Below are 20,591 nucleotides of genomic sequence, written 5' to 3'. Positions count from 1 at the left end.
TTCATGCATTTACTTTAAGCCCTAGGTTTTAGCACTGCAAAGGATCTGCAAGTCTTATAACAAGACTTTACTACTGAGAGAAACTCTGGTCCACACAGGTCTGCATGTGAGTGACTAGAATAGTCCAGAGACTTGGTTACTAATTCTGATAAGCCTGCTCTAGTGAGCCATCTTGCTATTTTAGAATTTGTGATAGCAGCAGTTTATCACCCAAAAATGCATTCAGTCATAGCTACGTCAATATCTGGGAGAAAAAAATTGCCACATTGGGATGGCGTATGAAACTCCGGAGCACCATCTTTTATGAGTATAGATCTGAATGCCTGTTTGGAAATTTTATACAACTCAGAATGCCCATGCAAAGCCCAGTGTGAGGAGTATAGCCTAGGCGGAGGTGTCTTGGCAGCTAGAACCACACTTGCAATCTAGTGTAAGGATCCCCATTCTGTAGTGTGGGAATGACCTGGAAGGGAAAGTGTTAGTGAGATGGGTCAGCAGTCACATCATCCCTTATTCAGGCAATGGGTTTCCAAATGTTTATGCTTACAGGCACTGTTGGGAAACTCTGTGTCTGTGCTTGAGCTGCATCTCTGCGAGGACTTATTTTTGGGCTCCATATACTAACACTCTACTTACTGAGAAGAAAAAGCTGTTCCTGCTTTGCCTGCTATTGTGGAGAAGCAGGAAGTGGTTACCGTGCTGTTTACTAAGAACTGCAGTATGTAGAGGGTGAACATAAAGTAACCCCCTTAGCGGTGTCAGCAGAGATGCATTGTGCATCTCTAATGTCTTCTACAAAATCAAAGTTTTTATAAACTGCACAAGCGTAATGAGCAACCTCCATTTCAATATTCTGTCTCACAAGTTCTGTTCCACCTCCCTCATTCCTAACCATGACCTCTCTGCCGCATTTCCCCCAGGTGTGATGACTCCCGAGCTCCTCTCCTCAGCGCACAGCACCTAGGTTTTTTTTTTTTCTGTATCAACATTATTTACAATTGTACAAAGCTACAGACAAGATGTCCAAATTGCCTCTATTCAGCTAGAGGCAGATAACAGGACCTTCTAGCAGCCAAATCAGTGCTGGAGAATAGGCCAGTACTGACGGGAGAGATGTGTGCTGAGCGATCTTAACACAGACCGCTCAGCACACATCTCTCCCCCCGCTCAGCACAGCGGGATGAGTGAGGGGGGATGACAACGGGGGACCGCTCACTTCACACAGCGCTGAAGTGAGAGACCCAAAAGATTGAGCCTGCATGTCTAGCACTGGCGATAGCGATGCGCGGCTATCGCTGGGAGGCATACACACAACAGATCTGTGCTTAAAATCTAAGCAATCTAGTCTCTACTTTGTAACACCTGGGTCACTTAGTGCTGTCATTGGTCCCTATAGTATAACCAATACTCTAGCCTATTATCACTTGCAGACTGAAGACTGAGTAATCCAATATATGTCCAAAAGTGATACGTGCAGGGATTTTGTCTTTTTCATTTTTGCCTCTTATTTCTCCTTAGTAAATGGACCTATATTATATGTGCTACATCTGTGTATCTCAAACTTTGATTTAGGATGGGCATGGTGCACTTAGAAATGCGTCTCTCCACCAAAATGCAACAGAAGGTGGAAAATGTGCCATCCCTGAGCCAGTGCATAGATCAAGTCCTTTTATAGAAATTGTTGTGCGCTACTTCACTAAGCAAGGAACACTCTTAAAATAATCACTGTCTCTATCCCTTTGTTGCCTTTCAATAATTTTCACTTCAAATCTTCTTCTTGCACTTCTCTGTGAAACTAGGTGCAGCATTCTGCCTACTCCATACAAGCCAAAGAATGTTTTTACTCCACCCACAACCCATTCAAACAACTTCTCCTTTGCAACAACGGCATCTCTCGTTGCAAATTGAGGTGCATGGCTAGACCAGAGCTGATGATGCAGAACCTTGTCTATTTTGTGTTTTGTAAATTACCTGCCCTGTGTGAGTGCACTTTAATCTGACTCGGGTGTTCTTTAACCAGACTGTAAGCTTCTTTATTGCTTTTTTTTATGCTAATGTATATTTTACCACTGTTGTTGTGGATGAGGTATTGGAGGAACAGTAAATTGCACTATATTTCCAGGCTACTCACATTCAGCATTACTAAAAAAAAAAAAAAAAGGGACATTTTGTTGTGAGGTCTACATTTATTTTCCTGGTGATTTTTATCTCTGTGACCCTGCAATAGTCTACATTAATTTCTAATAAAGGCAATCAATCATATACAACTGCATCAATATTTAAAGTTCTTGTATGTGTTAATATCAACAGGTGGGAAAATATACAATTGCATTGAACACATACATTAAAGTGTTAACACTGATCCAACTAGTTTTTCTCATTGTGAACATATTTTCAATGTATAGCTCTTGTAAAATACTATTTTCTTTCATAGACCAATAAGTCCTCCTGGTTATAGGAGATATCCACTTAAGACATAATGGGGCAATTCAATTCATACACAGAAACTTAGCTCCCAGGCTAAGTGACTGGGAGCTATCTAATTTATTCCAGTGACTATCCCCTAAACTACATTAATCACAAACTAGCTGAATACCCGTGCTTTGCTAAGGAATTAAAAGAATAATGCCAATCTTTGACAGGCTGCACCTCTGGGCTTCCCCGGATTGATGCTGTCAAAATGCTGGTGCTGAGGAGAATAATCTGCCTCCTTCTCTGCTCCGTCCCGCCTCTGATGCTGCCCTGCTCAGTGCTGTAAATGCTGGGAAGACAGGTCAAGCCCCGCCTGCTGTATCTTAAATATGTTAGGTTTGCAGGCTGACTCTATGTCAAAGGGCCCTAGTACTCCTTGCTTAGCTTCAAAACTAAAGTATGCCTCTGCCCCCACCCATGTGTGTCTCTGCCCTTACCTGTAGGTGCCTATGCTACTAACCGTATGCCTATGCCCCTACCCATGTGTGCCTCTGCCCATACCCGTGTGTGCCTGTATCCTTACCTGTGGGTGCCTCTGCCCCACCCCCTACCCATGTGTGCCTCTGCCCCTACTCGTGGGTGCCTCTGCCCCTACCCATGTGTGCCTCTATTCTTACCTTAGGATGCCTCTGCCCCTACTCATGGGTGCCTCTGCCCCTACTCGTGGGTGCCTCTGCCCCTACCCATGTGTGCCTCTATTCTTACCTTAGGATGCCTCTGCCCCTACCCATGTGTGGCTCTATCATTACACGTGGGTGTCATTGCCCCTACCCATGGGTGTCTCTTCCCTAACATGTAGGTGCCTCTGCCCCTACCCATGTTGCCTCTGTGTAAATTGCTCCAGGCATTCTAGAGTTATGCCTGAATACTATGCATTTTTACATGTCACCCCCTTCCCACCCCCACCCCTAGGGATGCTAGGGGTGTTTTACCCTCACAGTATTTGTTTCCAGATTGTATTTGTTTCCAGATTATAAGGCATATGTGTACCAAGTTTGGTGCAAATTGCTCCAGGTATTCCAGAGTTATGCTGGGGCCGTATGCAGGGCTGTAACTAGATGTGTGCGAGTGGTGCCTCGCACACAGCGCAGAGCCCTGGGGAGCGCACCCTCATGGCCCTGTTTAGTAGATCAGTAACTTCAGAGTGACATTGCTGAAATTGCAGGTTCCCTTCCAAGAGGAGCGCTGTGCGTACGGCACAGTTAATGCGGCGCCATGACATCAAGCACTAAGGCGACGGAGCGCGGAAGGACAGCCGTCCGCAGTCCCGGCCAGCCGCAGTCCACCTCAGCTCCACTGTACAGAGCATGGGAACAGGGAGGACCCGCCAACATTTCCCTGCCACAGGCCAGCTCATCTCTGCTGTACGGAGCATCGGAGCGGGGAGGACCCGCCAGCATGCCCCAACCGCAGGCTGCCTCAGCTCCACTGTACGGAGCATCAGAGCGGGGAGGACCCACCAGCATTTCCCCGCCACAGGCCGCCTCAGCTCCACTGTATGGAGCAAGGAGGACCTGCCAACATACCCCTGCTGCAGGCGCCTCAGCTGCATTGCCCAGCCGCAGCCTGCCACAGCCCACCCCAGCACAGCAGCACCAGCCAGTGTCACAGTGCACAGAGGACTGAGTAGAGGAGCATGCAGGCTGTCCGAGACAGATGTAAGTTGGAGGGGTGTCACATGGGACAGAGTGGTGCATTTACATGGAAACAGTGGGGGTGCATTTACATGGCAGCAGGCTGAGTGCGTTTACATGGGGACAGGGCGGGGGGTGCATTTACATGGGGACAGGATGGCTGCAGTTACATGGGGACAGGATAATACAGTTACAGGAAGCTGGAGTGATGGCAGGAAATGAGTGACAGGGTGGTAGCAGGAAAGACAGAAGACTGAAAGGACTGGGCAAGCGGTTTGAGGGGCAGGAGACTGGGGACATGGGACAGGTGTTGACACAGAGGGTACAAGTCTCATTGAACCTCTGTTATATGAGGATGACATTGGTTATATTCCTACACAAACAGGTGTCTTCCGGACCAGGTGATCTCCTGCATGAATAGTGATTGAAGACACCATCTTCCCATGGAGGATCAATTTCTTCAGAGGTTCCCCATTGCAGAGAAACCACCATATAGGTAAGGTGTATTTTTATGTACTACACACAAAAAAAACAGTATAGATTTTTTTCAAGGGGCTCTACATGGCTCTAGAACCGGCCCTGTCAACCCTCCATCAATCGGCTCTGAAACCCATTAATGACTCTGCGGCATCCTTTCTTGGGCTGAAGTGGGCAATACTGTCTGTGTGAGGCGAGCTGCTATTTCACTATCGCTGATGGGGGGGAAGAAAGTTGAAGAAAGAAACAATGAGGCAAGTACATAGGGAGATGCTAAAACTACTGATGCTGTTAAAGAGAGAGAGAGAAAGTGAAGAAGGGATAGAGTGAGGTAAAGAAGAGGGTGATGGTAAGGAGGGGGGAAGTTGTAGTCAGGTAAAATGGGACTAGATGGGGAATGAGGTAGCTAAAGAGGAAGTAAAAATATAGAGGCTGGTGTTGAGGAAGGAGAAAGCAATGTAGTCACATAATGAGAGTAGTGAAGGGAATGAGATGAGTTCAGTAAAGGAGGGTGCACATTACAGCAGACTGGGTAGACAGACTGTGGTCCCTGTGTGCTCCAACCTTCTCTTCCAGCTTACCCTGACTGCAAGACTATTTGATTTAAGTGTCACTCATCTAAGAGGGAACCTGGCACCACCTCCCCCACCCCCTCAGCTTCCGGCAGCAGTAAGCATCTGCACTCTCCAGGGGATGCCGGGAGGACGGAGTGGCAACAGCTCCAGCAGCAGCTATGATTCCATAGTGAGCTGCAGCTACAGCCGTCACCAGCACAGGGACATCCCCCCACTACCGCCATGACTGCCTGCACTCCAGCCATCATCTCTCCCCCTCCCACCCCTCTCTCTCTGGGCGGGATGTACTAAAGAAAAAATGCGGTAAAACCCCCGTTTTCGTGGGTTTTACTGCATTTTCAAATGTACTATCACCCGACTGCCGCGTCTTCGCCGATGAAGGTATCACCATCTCTGGATGGCGATACCCTATAGAATTCTATGGGCTTGTTTTCGCCGGCCGCCGCAACCCACCGCAGTCGCCGACCACCCTCCCCCCCCCCCCCCCCCGGCATACTTTCCTCCAGGAAGCCTGGAGCTGGAAGGTAATCTCCTCCTCCCCCTAGCCCTGCAGCCGGAGGTCCTTCCGGCTGCAGGGGGGAGGAAGCGCCAGGGACAGCCTGCTGCCTGCTTCCCGGCAGGGGAGCAGGTGAAGATCCCGGGGAGGTGACGGAGACCCCCCGCACACCACCTCACAGGTATCACGGGGAACTCTGTCACCGCATTGCGATATTGATCGCATATGTTAGTACATATGCGATCAACATCGCTGCGAAGGGCGGCGATGTATCTTAATACATCCCACCCTCTGTCTCTTTCCCACCTCTTTCTCTCTGTCTCTCTACCTGCCACCTTTCTTTATCTCTCCCTCCCAACACTATCTCTCTCTGGGGGAGATGTACTAAGCCTGAAAAGTGATAAATATCACTGTGATAAAGCACCAGCCAATCGGCTCCTAACTGCCATATTACAGGCTGTGTTTGAAAAATGACAGTTAGGAGCCGATTGGCTGGTACTTTATCACTGTGATATTTATCACTTTTCAGGCTTAGTACATCTGGCCCACTCTCTCTCTATAGTGACTCTACCTGCTGTAATGTGCAAAAGGGGACTTTACCTGCCATACTGTGTAAAAGGGGACTCTACATGCCGTACTGTGTAAAAGGGGAGTCTGCCTTCTGTAATGTGTAAAAGGGGACTCTGCCTGCCGTAACATGTAAAAGGGGGCTCTGCCTGCCGTAACATGTAAAAGGGGGCTCTGCCTGCCGTAACATATAAAAGGGGGACTAACGTAATGTGGGATGTAATGCTGTCAGATTTACCAAGCATTTACCAATGTGAAGCATTCTGGAGATGGCGTTAGCCCCTTTTAGCCTATGGAGTATGGACTATACCCCAGGAGAGGGTTCCTCAAGGTCCCTGCCCAGCAATGGCCAAAGTGCATGCGCAGTACATCTGGGTAGGGTAACCACATCCTGCAATGACATATTGGATGCTAATCATGCACCAAGATTGTCAGATGTGATTATTGATAAATGAGCCCCTGTAGAGCTTTGGGGCTGGTCAAGAGTACCAGGTGTGTCCTAACTGCATTGTGCCAAACACTTAGGGGTCTATTCATGCAGCAGAGAAAAGCCCTGTTTTGCGGTAAACAGGGCTTTTCTCTGCTTACCGCAATTCACAGAGCGGGTTACCGTGGAGAAGTCCCTGACTTCCCCAGCGGCACCCCCGCTCTGTGACTGAATCGCATCACCATACGTTTGTATGGTGACTGCAATTCATGTAGGAACGGAAAGCCCAGCTTTCCGTTACCCTTCGCAAAACCCCATCGCCATCTCAGACAGGCGATGGGGAGGCTTGTACAGGAGAAGAGCAGTGAAGACGTCCATCTCCTGCCTTCTCCCCGCCCCCTTCCGTGACAAGAGCCAATCAGAGGAGCCCAGGTCATATGCATTTGCATATGCCGGGTCACCTCCTCCTTGCTGCCCTTGCCCGCCGCTGGAGGTCTCGTTTCCCCGGCGCATGCGCAGATGACACCTGGAGGCAGGAGGGGACACTGCGCATGTGCAGAAGATCCCAGCCGCGGTATGAAGAGAGAAGACTGGGGAAGCCGGGATCGCGGAACAGCCGGATACCGCATCGCATCAGGGAACTGGTAAGTATTAATGAATTGCGTTAAAAATCTGAAAAAACCCCTGAAATAAGAATGCGATCTTTAGTGATGTTAAACATAAACATCGCATTCTTACATGAATAGACCCCTTAGTGTTGTAGATGCTGCTTAAGATGGCAAAACGCATGCATTCTTGCACAAAATACTGGCCGTTGCAGGAATTAAATGGAAAGGCTCCCAGCTAAATTCCCACATAGCAATTGCTTTGCCAATTGCCTCCAATATATATACAATGAGCCCCAACTAGTAGAACTGAGGTAGACCTCTATTCTATGGTCTTATCGTCAAAAGACTCTACTCAATCAAACATCATTGTGGCAAGTTGTATATTTATTTTGTCTTTAATGTGAAAAACTTTTTTAAATGTAGAAGTATTGCGTTTGACCTAGGGAATGACCTCTCAGTACACTCAGCAGCATTATATAAATAGAAGGCTGTAACTTTATAGTGCGACACTATATGAATGTACTAGCATCCATATGTCAGTATATCAGCACTGTATGCGGAGAGTTATCAATGCCAATGTTATTTCTGGGTTTATGAGAAAGATCCCCATATTAGCAGCTGCATAAATTGTGCAGGCTTGTTTACGCTCTGCATGCAGTTAGTACAACGTGTGACCAAAATGCTAATAGCCCTGATTACAAGGTGGATGATCATATTTTTCTAAGCGTCCCTGCATCCTGCTGGGATCTTCCCACCTCTTGCATATGTTACCAGTGGCGCACCCAGGGGGGGTTTCCAAGTACCCAGAAACCCCCCTCCACTAAAAAAAAAAAAATTTTTTTTTTTTTTTTTTTTTTTTTAGCTGCATGAGTATTATTAATGACTGTCTAGCGTCCTCTGCAGCCTGCTGTCTTCCTGGTGGCACTTGCAAGTGCAATAAAAGTTTACTATATTTTAATTATAGTACATATATATCCATGTGCCTACATACATACATACATACATACATACATACATACATACATACATACATACACACACACATATGATATATATATATATACATGTGTATATATATGTGTACTGTATGTGTGTGTGCGTGTATATATATATATATATATATATATATATATGTATGTATGCATGTTTAATATGCTATGTATATGTGTATATGGGTTCACAACGATCTCCCGGCGGCCGGCCTCCCGGCGACCAGCATACCGGCGCCGGGAGGCCGGCCGCCGGCTTACCAACAGTGTGGCGAGCGCAAATGATCCTCTTGCGGGCTGGCTGCGCTCGCCACGCTACGCACGCCATACTATTCTATTCTCCCTCCATGGGGGTCGTGGACCCCCACGAGGGAGAATAAGTGTCGGTATGCCGGCGGTCAGGCTCCCGGCGCCGGTATGCTGGTCGCCGGGAGCCCGACCGCCGGCATACTGAAGACCACCCGTGTATATGTATGTGTGTATGTGTGTGTGTGTAGATATATATATATATATATATATATATATATATATATATATATATATATATATATATATATATATATATATATATATATATATATATATATATATATATATACACACATACACACACACACACAGACACACTAGTTTTACGGACCCAGCATATACTGGGTCACCTCAGTCCCCACCCCCGTGATTGGCTCAGCCCAGTTCTGGAAACCCCCCCATGCAAATCCTGCGTTTGCCACTGGTTACGTACTGTATTAGGCAGCGCTCCTCCCGCGGTAACGCAGAGCCAGCTGCTGACAGTCACACTGACAGCATCAGCAGCACTCAGTGCTCCCCGGCCGGCACCTAGCCTCAGGCGCTCAGCTCTGTGATATACCCCTGCTTCCGCTGTCACCGCTACCTGCCCGCTACCTGCTCTCATCCTTTGGAGCCTCCTTTGGGAGCAGCCAGGACCCAGGAGCCGCTGAGATCATGGAGAATATGCGCTGCTTCCCTAACCGCTTCTCCGACTACCGGGGCTGCCTGTTGTCCGGCCAGAGCGGCGGCGAGCTCGGGGCTCCGCTCATCCTCAGCACCCTGGACAGCATCCTGCAGCAGCTGCCGGCTCAGGGCGGCCAGGAGGGCGGGCTGTACGGAGGTCTGGCCGGGGTGGCTTACATGCTGTACCACGTCTCCCAGTGCCCAGCGCTCAGCGCCAGCAGGGACACCCACCTGCGCCGGGCCGCCGCTCTCATCGACTCCTGCGTGCAGTACTATGACCAGGAACAGGACCGGGAGACCCGGGCGTCCTTCCTGCTGGGTGGCGCGGGAGTCTACGCCGTGGCTGCTCTGATTTACACGGCGCTGGGACGGGCGGACTCTGCGGAGATGCTGGACCGGTTCCAGGAGTTGGGTGACATCTGCGTCCCGCTTGGCTTCCTGGAGTGCGGCTCGGACGAGCTGTTTGTGGGCAGGAGTGGTTACCTGTGCGCCGCGCTGGTGCTAAAGCAGAAGCTGGGCAAAGAGGTAAGGCGGTGACCGCAGGGCACATCATCACTGGCGGCTGTCTCACTACCGTATAGTAGCGCTACAGCTACAGTAATTACTCTTACAAGCAGTGGTTAAAGTGGGCCGGAACGGGGCGGAACTGCGTTCCGTCACCTCTAATTGCAGGCGGAACCAGTTCCGCCTCCGCCCGGCCACAGCATCATGTCCCTGTTCCATAGTAAAGGTGGCAGCGGCCGCCAGCCAATCATGGCTCGCGGACCGGCTGCAGCACCAATCAGAAGAAGATGAGGCTTTTTTGGCGTGAGCCAATCACGGCTCGCAGACCGCCAGCCAATGAGAAGCTGCCAAGTGGCAGCTTCTCATTAGCTGGCGGTCCAGGAGCCGTGAATGGCGCACAGCCGGCGCCAGGTTCAAAGTGCCGTCTCTCCCCCCCTCCGCCGCTGCCACAGCCGCCAGAGTGTGACTGAGCCGCGGTTTGTAACGCCCGATCCCCCCCCCCCCCCCCGCAGCCGCCGGAGTTAACTGTTCCATAGTAAAGGTGGCAGCGGCCGCCAGCCAATCACGGCTCGCGGACCGGCTGCAGCACCAATCAGAAGAAGATGAGGCTTTTTTTTAAATCTGGCGTGAGCCAATCACGGCTCGCAGACCGCCAGCCAATGAGAAGCTGCCAAGTGGCAGCTTCTCATTAGCTGGCGGTCCAGGAGCCGTGAATGACGCACAGCCGGCGCCAGGTTCAAAGTGCCGTCTCTCCCCCCCTCCGCCGCTGCCACAGCCGCCAGAGTGTGACTGAGCCGCGGGTTGTAACGCCCGATCCCACCCCCCCACCCCCCGCAGCCGCCGGAGTTAACTGTTAACTGACGCTGAGCAGCGGCCAGTAATGCCCATGCCCACTCCCCATCTCCCTGCCAGCGCAGCAGCTTAAATTCCACCCTACCCCTAAGCTTAGTGACCCGCGGCCTGTAATGCCCTCCCCACCTCCACCGGAGCACTGTCTGCAAGTGAATGATGGTCCGAGGCCCTATCCTAACCGTGGCACACCCCTGGGCGTCTGGCAGGAGAGTCAACTCGCCCTCCACATGAAGACCTCCAGGTAACTGCTGCCACAATTCACAGCTCTGGGTGCCCAGTCTTTCTGCTGCTGATATTCTCTCTCTCTCTCTCTCCATGTTTCTCTCTCTCTCTCTCTGTCACTCTATTTTGCTATGTCTCCCCCTCATCTCCCTCTTTTGCCATGTCTCTCTCTCTCTTGCAATGTCTCTCTCTCCATGTCTCTCTCACCCTCTCTTGCCATGTCACTCTTTTTGTCTTTTTTTGCACTTTCAAGACTCTGAGAGAGAGAGAGAGAGAGAGAGAGAGTGTGTGTGTGTGTGTGTGTGTGTGTGCGCGCGCTGGAAGGGGCTCTACCTGTCGTACTGTGTAAAAGGGGAAGCTGTCTGCCGTACTGTGTAAAAGGGGGCTTCGCCTCCCGTACTGTGTAAAAGGGGGACTCTGCTATTGTGTGTGTAAAGGGCATTAGTATGTGGGGCGGACAATGTGAATAAGATTGTGCTACTGTGAAGCATTATTTTGAATTGGTGTTACTTTTGTGTGGCCACGCCCCTTCTGTGTGAGGCCACACCCCTTTCTGCGGCATTGCGGGTGAGGTGAGTTCCCCCACCTCTCCAGGACCACTTTAAGCCCTGCTTACAAGGTCATGGATGGTGAAGCCCAAACCTCCCCTTCCATGTGTAACATGTGCACTCTCCTTCCATCTGTGAGACATACACTTCTTCAATCCATAACATGGACGCAATCCTTCCAGTTATGACGTGGACATTCCCCTTTCATCTGTAATACATTATGGGGTCTACTTACTAAAGTACCAACCAACCAGCTCCTTACAGGCTGTGGGGCCCATTAATCATGGATCGCATATTGAATGTGATCTGGGCATCTTACCGCCCAGGATCGCATTGCAATATGTGATCCTCTCCCTGGAATGGGGTGGCACTCGTTAGACCGGCTGCCGGGATACCGGCGCTCAGCATACCGGCGCCGGGATCCCGACCACTGGTATACCGACAACTTTTCTCCCTCTTGGGGTCTCCATGACACCCCTGCAGGGAGAATAAATAGCGTACGTGCACCACCATGCCCGCAGCATGGCGAGCGCAACGAGCCTGCAAAGGGCTCTTTTGCGCTCACTCCGCTCCCAGCATTCCGGTTGTCGGGATCCTGGCGCCGGTATGCTGGGCGCCGGGATCCCGACATCCGGCATTTTGTAGTACATCCAAATGGGGTGGCACTCGTGCATACGCAGGGGCTCCAAAAGGTGCAGTAGTGGATGCCGGGAGATCTGTGCATGCACGGTCAGCTCTGACCACACATGCATGGAGGGAACCCTCTGCCCAGCCACAAGTGCGATCTGTAGCCCAGCTACAATGGGCTACTGCCATCTTGAAGCCCCAGAGACCAATATTGGGAATGCTTGGCATACCACATATTGGTAAATCTGGCAGCATTGCATCCCCCATAGAAACCTATGGGTGATACGGCTGCGGACGGCAATGGAGGGATCTCCGATACCTGCTGCGGTCCCTCCTTCTTACATTCAGGAGATATTTGCGGCTAACCCCGAAAACGGGTGTTTTTGGGAATATAGACGTATATATAATTTGGTAAATGGGTCCCTGTGTTTGAAAAACGACATGTTGGTTGATACATTATCTCTGTCTAATTTATATCTTTCCAAGGCTTTGTAAATAGACTCCATATTCCTTCCATGCATAATGCAGTACATATACTCCTTGCACCTGTAATATGTGCACACTGCTTGCACCTGTAGCATGTACACACTCCTCCTGTACCTAGGAAGCTTGTTTGAACCATTCTCATGATTATTAGTATGGATGGAATCTTGACATTATTTTAAGTACTGTAATTTTGACTGACAACAGGTTCAGGGTAATCTGAAATGGATAATGTGTAGGTCAAAGGACGTTTCAGCAGATGGTAGATTATTTTAAATTAAGCAAACCTAGTGTGTGATTGCCAAAAGACTAGCATACTGACAAATACTTGTTCTGCACCATTTGCCAAAAGTATGTGGCACGTGAACATACTGTAAAGGGCCCTACATACACACAGATGTGCGGCCGAGGTGCCCGACAGGCGACCCTGCGCCGGGGGGGGGGAGTGAATTTACTTTACTCCCCCCGTCACCCGGCTCCATAGCAGTACAAGCTAATATGGACGAGATTGTCCATATTGGCCTGCATGCATAAGTGACCCGGCACCAATGATGAACGAGCGCGGGGCCGCACATAATTCATTGTTGGTGCCTACACACTGAATGATATGAACGAGTTCTCGTACATTAATGAACGAGAACATTCATATCGTTCAGTTACATCTTTAAGTGTGTAGGGCCCTTATGACCTATATATGCTTGTTGAACTCTTAAGCTGGCCATACACCAAAAAGATTTATCTGTCAGAGATAAATCTTTAGGTGTATGGCCAGCTTTAGGCCCATACACACTAGGAGATTTTCATTTCAAAAGACTTTGACAACATCTCTGAAAGATATATCTTTTACCCAAAGTAGTGCATACACCCTGAGCTATTTTCCCAAAGAGCAAGAGATTTTCAGGAGGCAAAAGACTTTGTTGAAAATGTTTCATTAGAAAGGCTATTTACATAATGAGCTGGGTTTGAATTCCAAGGGTGGGAGCATGGGTCATTTAAAAAAGGGGGTCTCTGCTGCCGTAATGTGTAAAAAGGGGGACTGCTGCCATAATGTGTAAAAAGGGGGACTGCTGCCATAATGTGTAAAAAGGGGACTCTGCTGCCATAATGTGTAAAAAAGGGGACTCTTATGCCATAGTGTGTAAAAATGGGGCACTCTGCCTGCCGTAGTGTGTTAAAAGGGGACTCTACCTGCCGTAGTGTGTAAAAAGGGGGATTCCGCTTGCCTAATGTATAAAAAGAGGGACACTGCTGCCGTAATGTGTGAAAGGGGACTCTGCCTGCCGTAATGTGTAAAAGGGGACTCTGCCTGCCTAATGTGTAAAAAGAGGGGACTCTGCCTGCTGTACTGTGTGAAAGGGGTCTCTGCCTGCCGAACTGTGTGAAAGGGGGCTCTATATAACACTACCACAGGGAAAGCAATTACCTTGAGGAATCGGACGCTATAAGTTCTTAATGTTAAATAAGATGCAATTATAGTTGTAAAGCACATCAATAGATAATCTATTTTGTTTTATTTTATAGCTGATCGTAGATGGCAAACTGGATGCCTTATCGTAAAATATCGTAAGGTTTGTATAAACTGAGCAGACAAGGAGCGCTTATAAAATAACGTATGTTACAATTTATTAATGATACATATAAAATAACAATAATGGGTACATGGGAAAATTATAGACACAAATAAAACAATCAAGAATGGCAGTTAATAGAGCGTAGTAATTATAATAAAATATGCTGCTGTAATGTGTAAAAAAGGGGACTGCTGCCATAATGTGTAAAAAAGGGGACACTTCTACCATAATGTGTATAATCGGGGACTCTGCGTGCAATTTATATATTATGTATATATTATACATAAACATTGGTGGCTAGTGGTGCCAGAACACATACATTGCTGGCCTCTGCCAGTGTATATATTACTGGCATACAGTACATACTGTAATCATTGGTGGCAGTGGATACCGCTGCTGCTGCTGTACTGCTGCTGCTCCGTGAGCATGAGTTGGGGCTTGGGGAGGGAGCGGGGCAGTTGCCGGAGTGCAGTACAGTTCATCCATCATCACTCGGCGCCGTGTACACTGAGCGATGATGGATGAACAAGGAGTGAAGTGGGCAAAACATTGGGGCAGATATATTAACCTGGAGAAGACATAAGGAAGTATGTGCAAGGTGACAAAGGCACCAGCCAATCAGATCCTACCTGTTAATTTACATATTGGAGCTGATTGGCTGGTGCCTTTATCACCTTGCACATATCACTGGTTTATCACTTCCTTATGCCTTCTCCAGGTTAATACATCTGCCCCATTGTGTGCAAAACACACGATTGCCCACCTCACTGGCGATGATGCAGGAGCGTGCATCAGCGCTCATCGCCCGCCCATACACACCAGTAGATTTTGAGCTCAAAGTAGCTCAAAACGCTGCTTTGAGCTCAAAATCTTCTAGTGTGTATGGGCCTTTATTCCAAAACCATGAGCATCAATATAGAATTGATTCTACTTTTTCTTCTACAACAGCCTCTAGCAAAGACTTTCCACTAGATTTTGGGACATGGTGATTGTGGGGATTCCCATCCATTCTGTCACAAGCATTAGTAAGGTCGGTCACTGGTGTTAGTCATTAGAGCTTTGCTCAGCATTTTCAATTGATCCCAAATGTGTTTATGGGGCTGAGGTCACAGCTCTGTGCATGCCAGTCATATTCTTCCCCACCAAACACAGCAAATCATTTTTGCCTGGCCGGCCGTACAGCAGAGCCAACCAGGCAACATTGCTAGCGACCGCAGGTACATGCATATTGGGCATACACACCGAGCGATATGCCCGATATGTCAGTTTGATTCGGCCAGAAACAATACATGGCCAATATTGCTCTAGTGTGTACCCGGCTTAGAGCGTTGGAGAGGCGTTTCAAAGTAGCAGTGTTTTTGGATGGGAGTCAGAGAGCTGAATTCACTGGTTACGGGTCTTATCGGGTTGGGATCGAAATGCCGGCGTTTGGGATGCCTTTGGTCAGAATACAGACCGCGGCATCCCGATGCTCAGAATTCCGATCGGCTCAATGGCCACCTAATCCACCCTTCTAGTAACCTAAACCTAATACACCCCTCCCCTCCCCATAGCCTAACTCTAACCCTCCCCAGTGGTGCCTAAACCTAACCCCCTCCCCCCCCCCCCCCGCAGCCCAACCCTAACCCTCCCCGGGGGTGCCTAAATCTAACCATAACTCCCCCGCCCCGCAGCCTAACCCTGACTCTCCCTCCTCAGCCCAAACCGAACCCTCCTCCCAGCTTACCTCCCCTGCGGGCCGGCACACGATCGTTCGGATCCCATTGGTTGGGATTCTGGCATCAGACTTTTGACCCTATTCAGGATTCCGTTGACGGCATTCGGAGTAGTATCGGGATCCCTTCATCGGTATGTCGACTGTCTGAATCCTCACCAGATCCCGTCTCATCAGCACTGTATGTCGACCCTGGAGTAAAGTTGTTTCACTTTGCAGATGTAACAGTTCACGTCGGGATGCCGTTAAGATGCTGACTGTTGGGATCGCGGCAATCAGAATGCCAACAGTCATCAGAATACAGACACCGTAAGTATAGTAGGCAGGTTAGGGTCGGGGGGGCGGGCTAGGCTTAAGCCCCACCAGGGGTGTTAGGGTTAGGATGCGGGGGAGGAGAGGTTAGGGTTAGGCTGCTGGGAGGAGTGGATTAGAGGTATGCTCCACCTAGGGAGTGAGGTTTAGGCACTAAGGGGGGAGGATTAGGGTTAGGCTGCGGTGCGGAGGGGGGGGTAGGTTTAGGCACCACTGGGGGGAGGTTAGAGTCAGGCACTAAGGGGAGAAGTTAGGGTGAGGCTGTGGAAAGGGAGGGTTGGGGGGTAGGGGAGAGGGGGAACAGTCTTACCTCCTACCCTGTCGGGATTTCAACTATCAGGATGCCGGCGTCGGTATTCTGACTGCTGGCATCCTGTCCGCCAGGAAAACATACTGAACCCTTCACGGCTATGGGCATTTCCACTTCACCAACACTTATATACACTGTGTGATGAACATGTTAAATGATATTTAAGAAAAATTAACAAATTGGTTTTCATTTCTAGTAGGTTGGTAAACAAAACACAGAAGATGTACTTCACTTCATACAATTTTCCTCTACACTGCTGTTATTACTAATGTTTTATACAGACAAGATGCAGGAAGCCAGATGTGATTAAACTCCACTCAGTGGATAAACTAAAAGGAAGATATTTCCAAATGTAAATACAAGATGTTAATAGTAACCCCAAGATCAAAGTCAGGAAACACTTTGATAATAACTGGTATGGCAGTCCCTATTCTCATACTGTAGGTTTAAAATTCATCAATCTAGTTTTATAAGGTTTACTATTTTGGAAAAACATTGTATACCTCCCAATTCTAAAAATTTTACAATCGAACGGTGTGCATTATCAAACATATATGACAATGGTTAGGAGACTCAGTTGTTTACTATATTGTACTTACAAGATAAATTTGTATATATAGTTAATTATTCCCATCCCCCCCATGGATGAACAGTTTCAAAATATGAATAATTTGCTTTGTTTCAAGTGTGATAGATAAATTAGCATTTTAGAAATATTATCAAATAAATTGGAGCAATGGAAGTTTGCCAGATTTGCCATAAATACAGTTACATGCCAGGTGTACTCAGGGCAATACTCCATACTACAGGCTAATTCTAGCTGACAAACAAGTCAGTTATCACTCACAAATGTCAAAATACTGAAATATATACATATTATAGCTAGGATAGTAAATAGTCTTCTGGTTTCCTCTAGGTGCCTCTTTTCGGGCAAATAAATAGCTCAAAAGCTGTTGCTCATATTCTGTTAAAAAACGTAAAATATCTGTCTTCTAAATGCCGCTTTTGTTACTGAAATAAATAGCGCAGTGGGTGTTCTAGAAATTCTTTTAATTAAATCAAGATACTTAGAATCAAATGTCAAATATATATAAACAGTGATCACAATAACACAAATCTATTTGCTATTGCTATGAATAATAAAGCATTTCTTTTTCTCCACAGGTGTTAACTCCAGAACAGATTAGGACAATCTGCCTTGCTATCCTGGATTCTGGGAAGCATTATTCTAGGAAGAAAAGGAAACCATTCCCACTCATGTATTCATACTATGGGACAGAATATCTGGGTGAGAAAAACATCTGATCAGAGCCACTGCATCATATACCCAAAACATCATAGAAGGGTAATTCACCAAAATGGCCAATTTAATTTCCCAGCTCCTTTATTAATTGAGATTATTTTAACACTGATATGTAACTTTGCATGGTGCATGGGATATATTTCTTTGAAAGTTGGAGTAGTCGATAGGTATTATATCCTACTGTATCGCTTGCGTCTGTGGTTTTGCAGTACAGGTTTTTCACACATTCTCAAAACATTTGTTTAAAAAAAATAATCTAGAGATTACATAGGATTTAAGGAACTATTGGTGTACAAAAATGAAATAGCTTCAGATATATATGTTTAAGCAGGCTATAGTTTTTGACTGTATGGTTGTATAATCCATTCTTACCTCAAAAACTCCAGCATGCTTTAAATAAACGTAGTGCTCAAAACAGCATTTAGGGCCCCCTTTAACAACGAACCTTATTACCAGCGGCATATTGTGTTTAGTACTGCAGTGATACTAACGAATATGCTGTTGGTATTTAACTTTACTTACCTCTCCGATGTGGTCCAGCAATGTCCGCTACCACTCTGTTGCTGGGAGCCTGTTGCTGCTAGCAACACGCTATTGTGGCATGGACATACACATGGCCAGTCTGCACATACGCATGACACTCTCACCAGGCAGGAACTCTGCAATGCCAGCTAAGCTTTGCGGAAAGCCAGAAAGGCTTGCTGGCTGGGTCGCCATTTCCGGCTTGCTGTTGCTGGGTCGCCATTTCCGGCAATGGGGACCGTATCGCTATCGATGGTGTATGCGGTACAGATAGGGCAGTGTTGCTTAATTTAATTTGAAAAGTTGAGTTTCTTATATCCAAAATTGCAAAATGTTAAATATTTTGAAAACCAGAATGTATTAAGCGTGACGGAGATGGCGACTCCTTTGGTCTCTTGTGGTTCAGTGTACATAAACTTTGTTTAATGCACAAAATTATAAAAACATTTATTAGTATAAAGTGTTAATAGTATAAATTTATCTTCAGGCTATGGGAGGAATTCAATTAGCCGCACCAAATTACCGTGGCTAATTGATCCCTGGGGTTAATTCAGTCTGCTCTGAAGCGGGAGAAACAAATTCCCCGATAACTGCCTTGTTTTCACGGCCGCAAACTTATCTTGTGTTTTTACACAGAAATGGGTGTGAAAAAAATAGGTAATTGATTTACCCCAAAAAATTTTGTTAAAACGTGAATTTACCACAATTTTTTACAATGAAAACAGATTGCGGGTAATTGAATTTCCCCCTAAGTGTATAAGGTGTATATGATACAAGTTAATGTTGTGTATTTACAGAAACTTTGTTTCATGCACAAAATTATTAAAAAATATTGTATAACATTACCTTCAGTTTATGTTGATAAGGTGTATATTAAACATTAATACATTTCATGATTAGACTTGGTCCCATCCCCAAGATATCTCATTATGGTATGCAAATATTCCAAAATACTGTAAAATCCAGAATCCAAGCATACTTCTGGTCCCAACCATGTCTATTTGTGGGATGTAGTTAAAATGCCGCAGGATGGGATCCCAGCGGTGTAAATACTGACGTCCCGAATTCTGATCGTTGTTCCAGCGGGAGGCACTTGTTTCCTGCTCCGTGGGGGTGGGGGTTGGGTGAGGTTAGGTTTAGGCATTTGAAGGGAAGTTAGGGTTAGGGTGCAGGGACGGGAAGGTTATAGTTAGGTACTAGTTAGGGAAAGGCACTTGGAAGGGGAGGTTAGGGCTAGACACCAAGTGGGAAGGGTTAGGTTTAGGCAGCGGGGTAGGGAGGGTTAGGGTTAGGCACCACTGGGGAGGGTTAGGGTTAGGCACTACTGGGGAGGGTTAGGGTTAGACACCCACAAGGGAGGTTTAGGGTAGGGGGCAGGGGAGGGTTAGGGTACTTTTGGAGGAGCTGTTGGAATTCTGATGGCCGGGATGCCGCTATCAGGATTCTGACTGCCGGCATCCCATCCATCGGGATATCATATTGAATCCCTATTTGTAAACCATACAATGGTGTGACTTAACCCTACTTTTTACCATTTTGCTTGCTACAATCAAAACAACAGTGTACTTGGATACCATACCTGTGTCACAATGACTTTATGTGAAATATAGGAGTCACTATTATAGGTTTCCTGATTGTGTCATTTTCTGATGTTACAGGAGCAGCACATGGACTATCTTCTATACTACAGATGCTTCTGTCCTACCAAGACTACCTTCAGCCAGCTGACCGTGACCTCGTTTGGCAAAGTGTTGATTTCCTTGTAAACCAGGAACAGAACTGCAATTGGCCACCAGAGCTTGGGGAAGTGATAGAGCGTGAAAATGAACTTGTGCACTGGTGTCACGGAGCCCCTGGTTGGTTACAGTTTCTTTATAATATAAGACTGTGTGATTATGTGTGGCTGTAGCATTAAGGGAACTGTTTATTATTGAGGACATTTTTGCCCTGTTTAATTAAAATCTTGCTGTTGATAATAAATGTCTTAATGGAGCAAGTTACCATTGAAGTGATGCCAGGCATTTTGCCCCCTTGACAGTCCCTTCACTGCATGCTTTATCATACTTTACAGCTACTGGACAGGGATCCAAAGACCCCTCTCCATCGGTAATACTGACCATTTTCAGCTGGTGTTAGAGATCAGGACAATAGGGCAGATGTATTAACCTGGAGAAGGCATAAGGAAGTGATAAACCAGTGATATGTGCAAGGTGATAAAGGCACCAGCCAATCAGCTCCAATATGTAAATTAACAGCTAGAATTTGATTGGCTGGTGTGTTTATCACCTTGCACATATCACTGGTTTATCACTTCCTTATGTCTTCTCCAGGTTAATACATCTGCCCCAAAGTTCCAAAAAGCTAAGCTTTTGGGAACTTGGTAAATTAGCGCAGATTGCAGTTCCC

General features: G+C 47.2%; 1 protein-coding gene and 1 long non-coding RNA gene across 2 annotated transcripts in view; both read left to right on the top strand.

The window, feature by feature from the left end:
• The first annotated feature begins 8,988 nt into the window (after positions 1-8,988).
• Positions 8,989-20,591, top strand: part of LANCL3 (LanC like family member 3) — a 34,393-nt gene continuing 22,790 nt past the window's right edge. Inside the window, exons 1-3 of the mRNA XM_063953460.1 lie at positions 8,989-9,742; positions 17,525-17,648; positions 19,844-20,041. Of these exons, the coding sequence (XP_063809530.1) occupies positions 9,209-9,742; positions 17,525-17,648; positions 19,844-20,041 (856 nt within the window). The 5' untranslated portion in view covers positions 8,989-9,208. The remainder of the gene's footprint in view (positions 9,743-17,524; positions 17,649-19,843; positions 20,042-20,591) is intronic.
• Positions 10,233-16,055, top strand: LOC135024475 (uncharacterized). The gene is made up of 3 exons (XR_010221300.1): positions 10,233-10,814; positions 13,975-14,021; positions 15,958-16,055. It is a non-coding gene; the product is annotated as an uncharacterized LOC135024475 (long non-coding RNA).

The sequence above is a fragment of the Pseudophryne corroboree genome, chromosome 2 (assembly GCF_028390025.1).
Source record: "Pseudophryne corroboree isolate aPseCor3 chromosome 2, aPseCor3.hap2, whole genome shotgun sequence".
Classification (NCBI taxonomy): Eukaryota; Metazoa; Chordata; class Amphibia; order Anura; family Myobatrachidae; genus Pseudophryne; species Pseudophryne corroboree.
The sequence above is the reverse complement of the archived record's forward strand: the minus strand, read 5'-3'. Positions and strand labels throughout refer to the sequence as shown.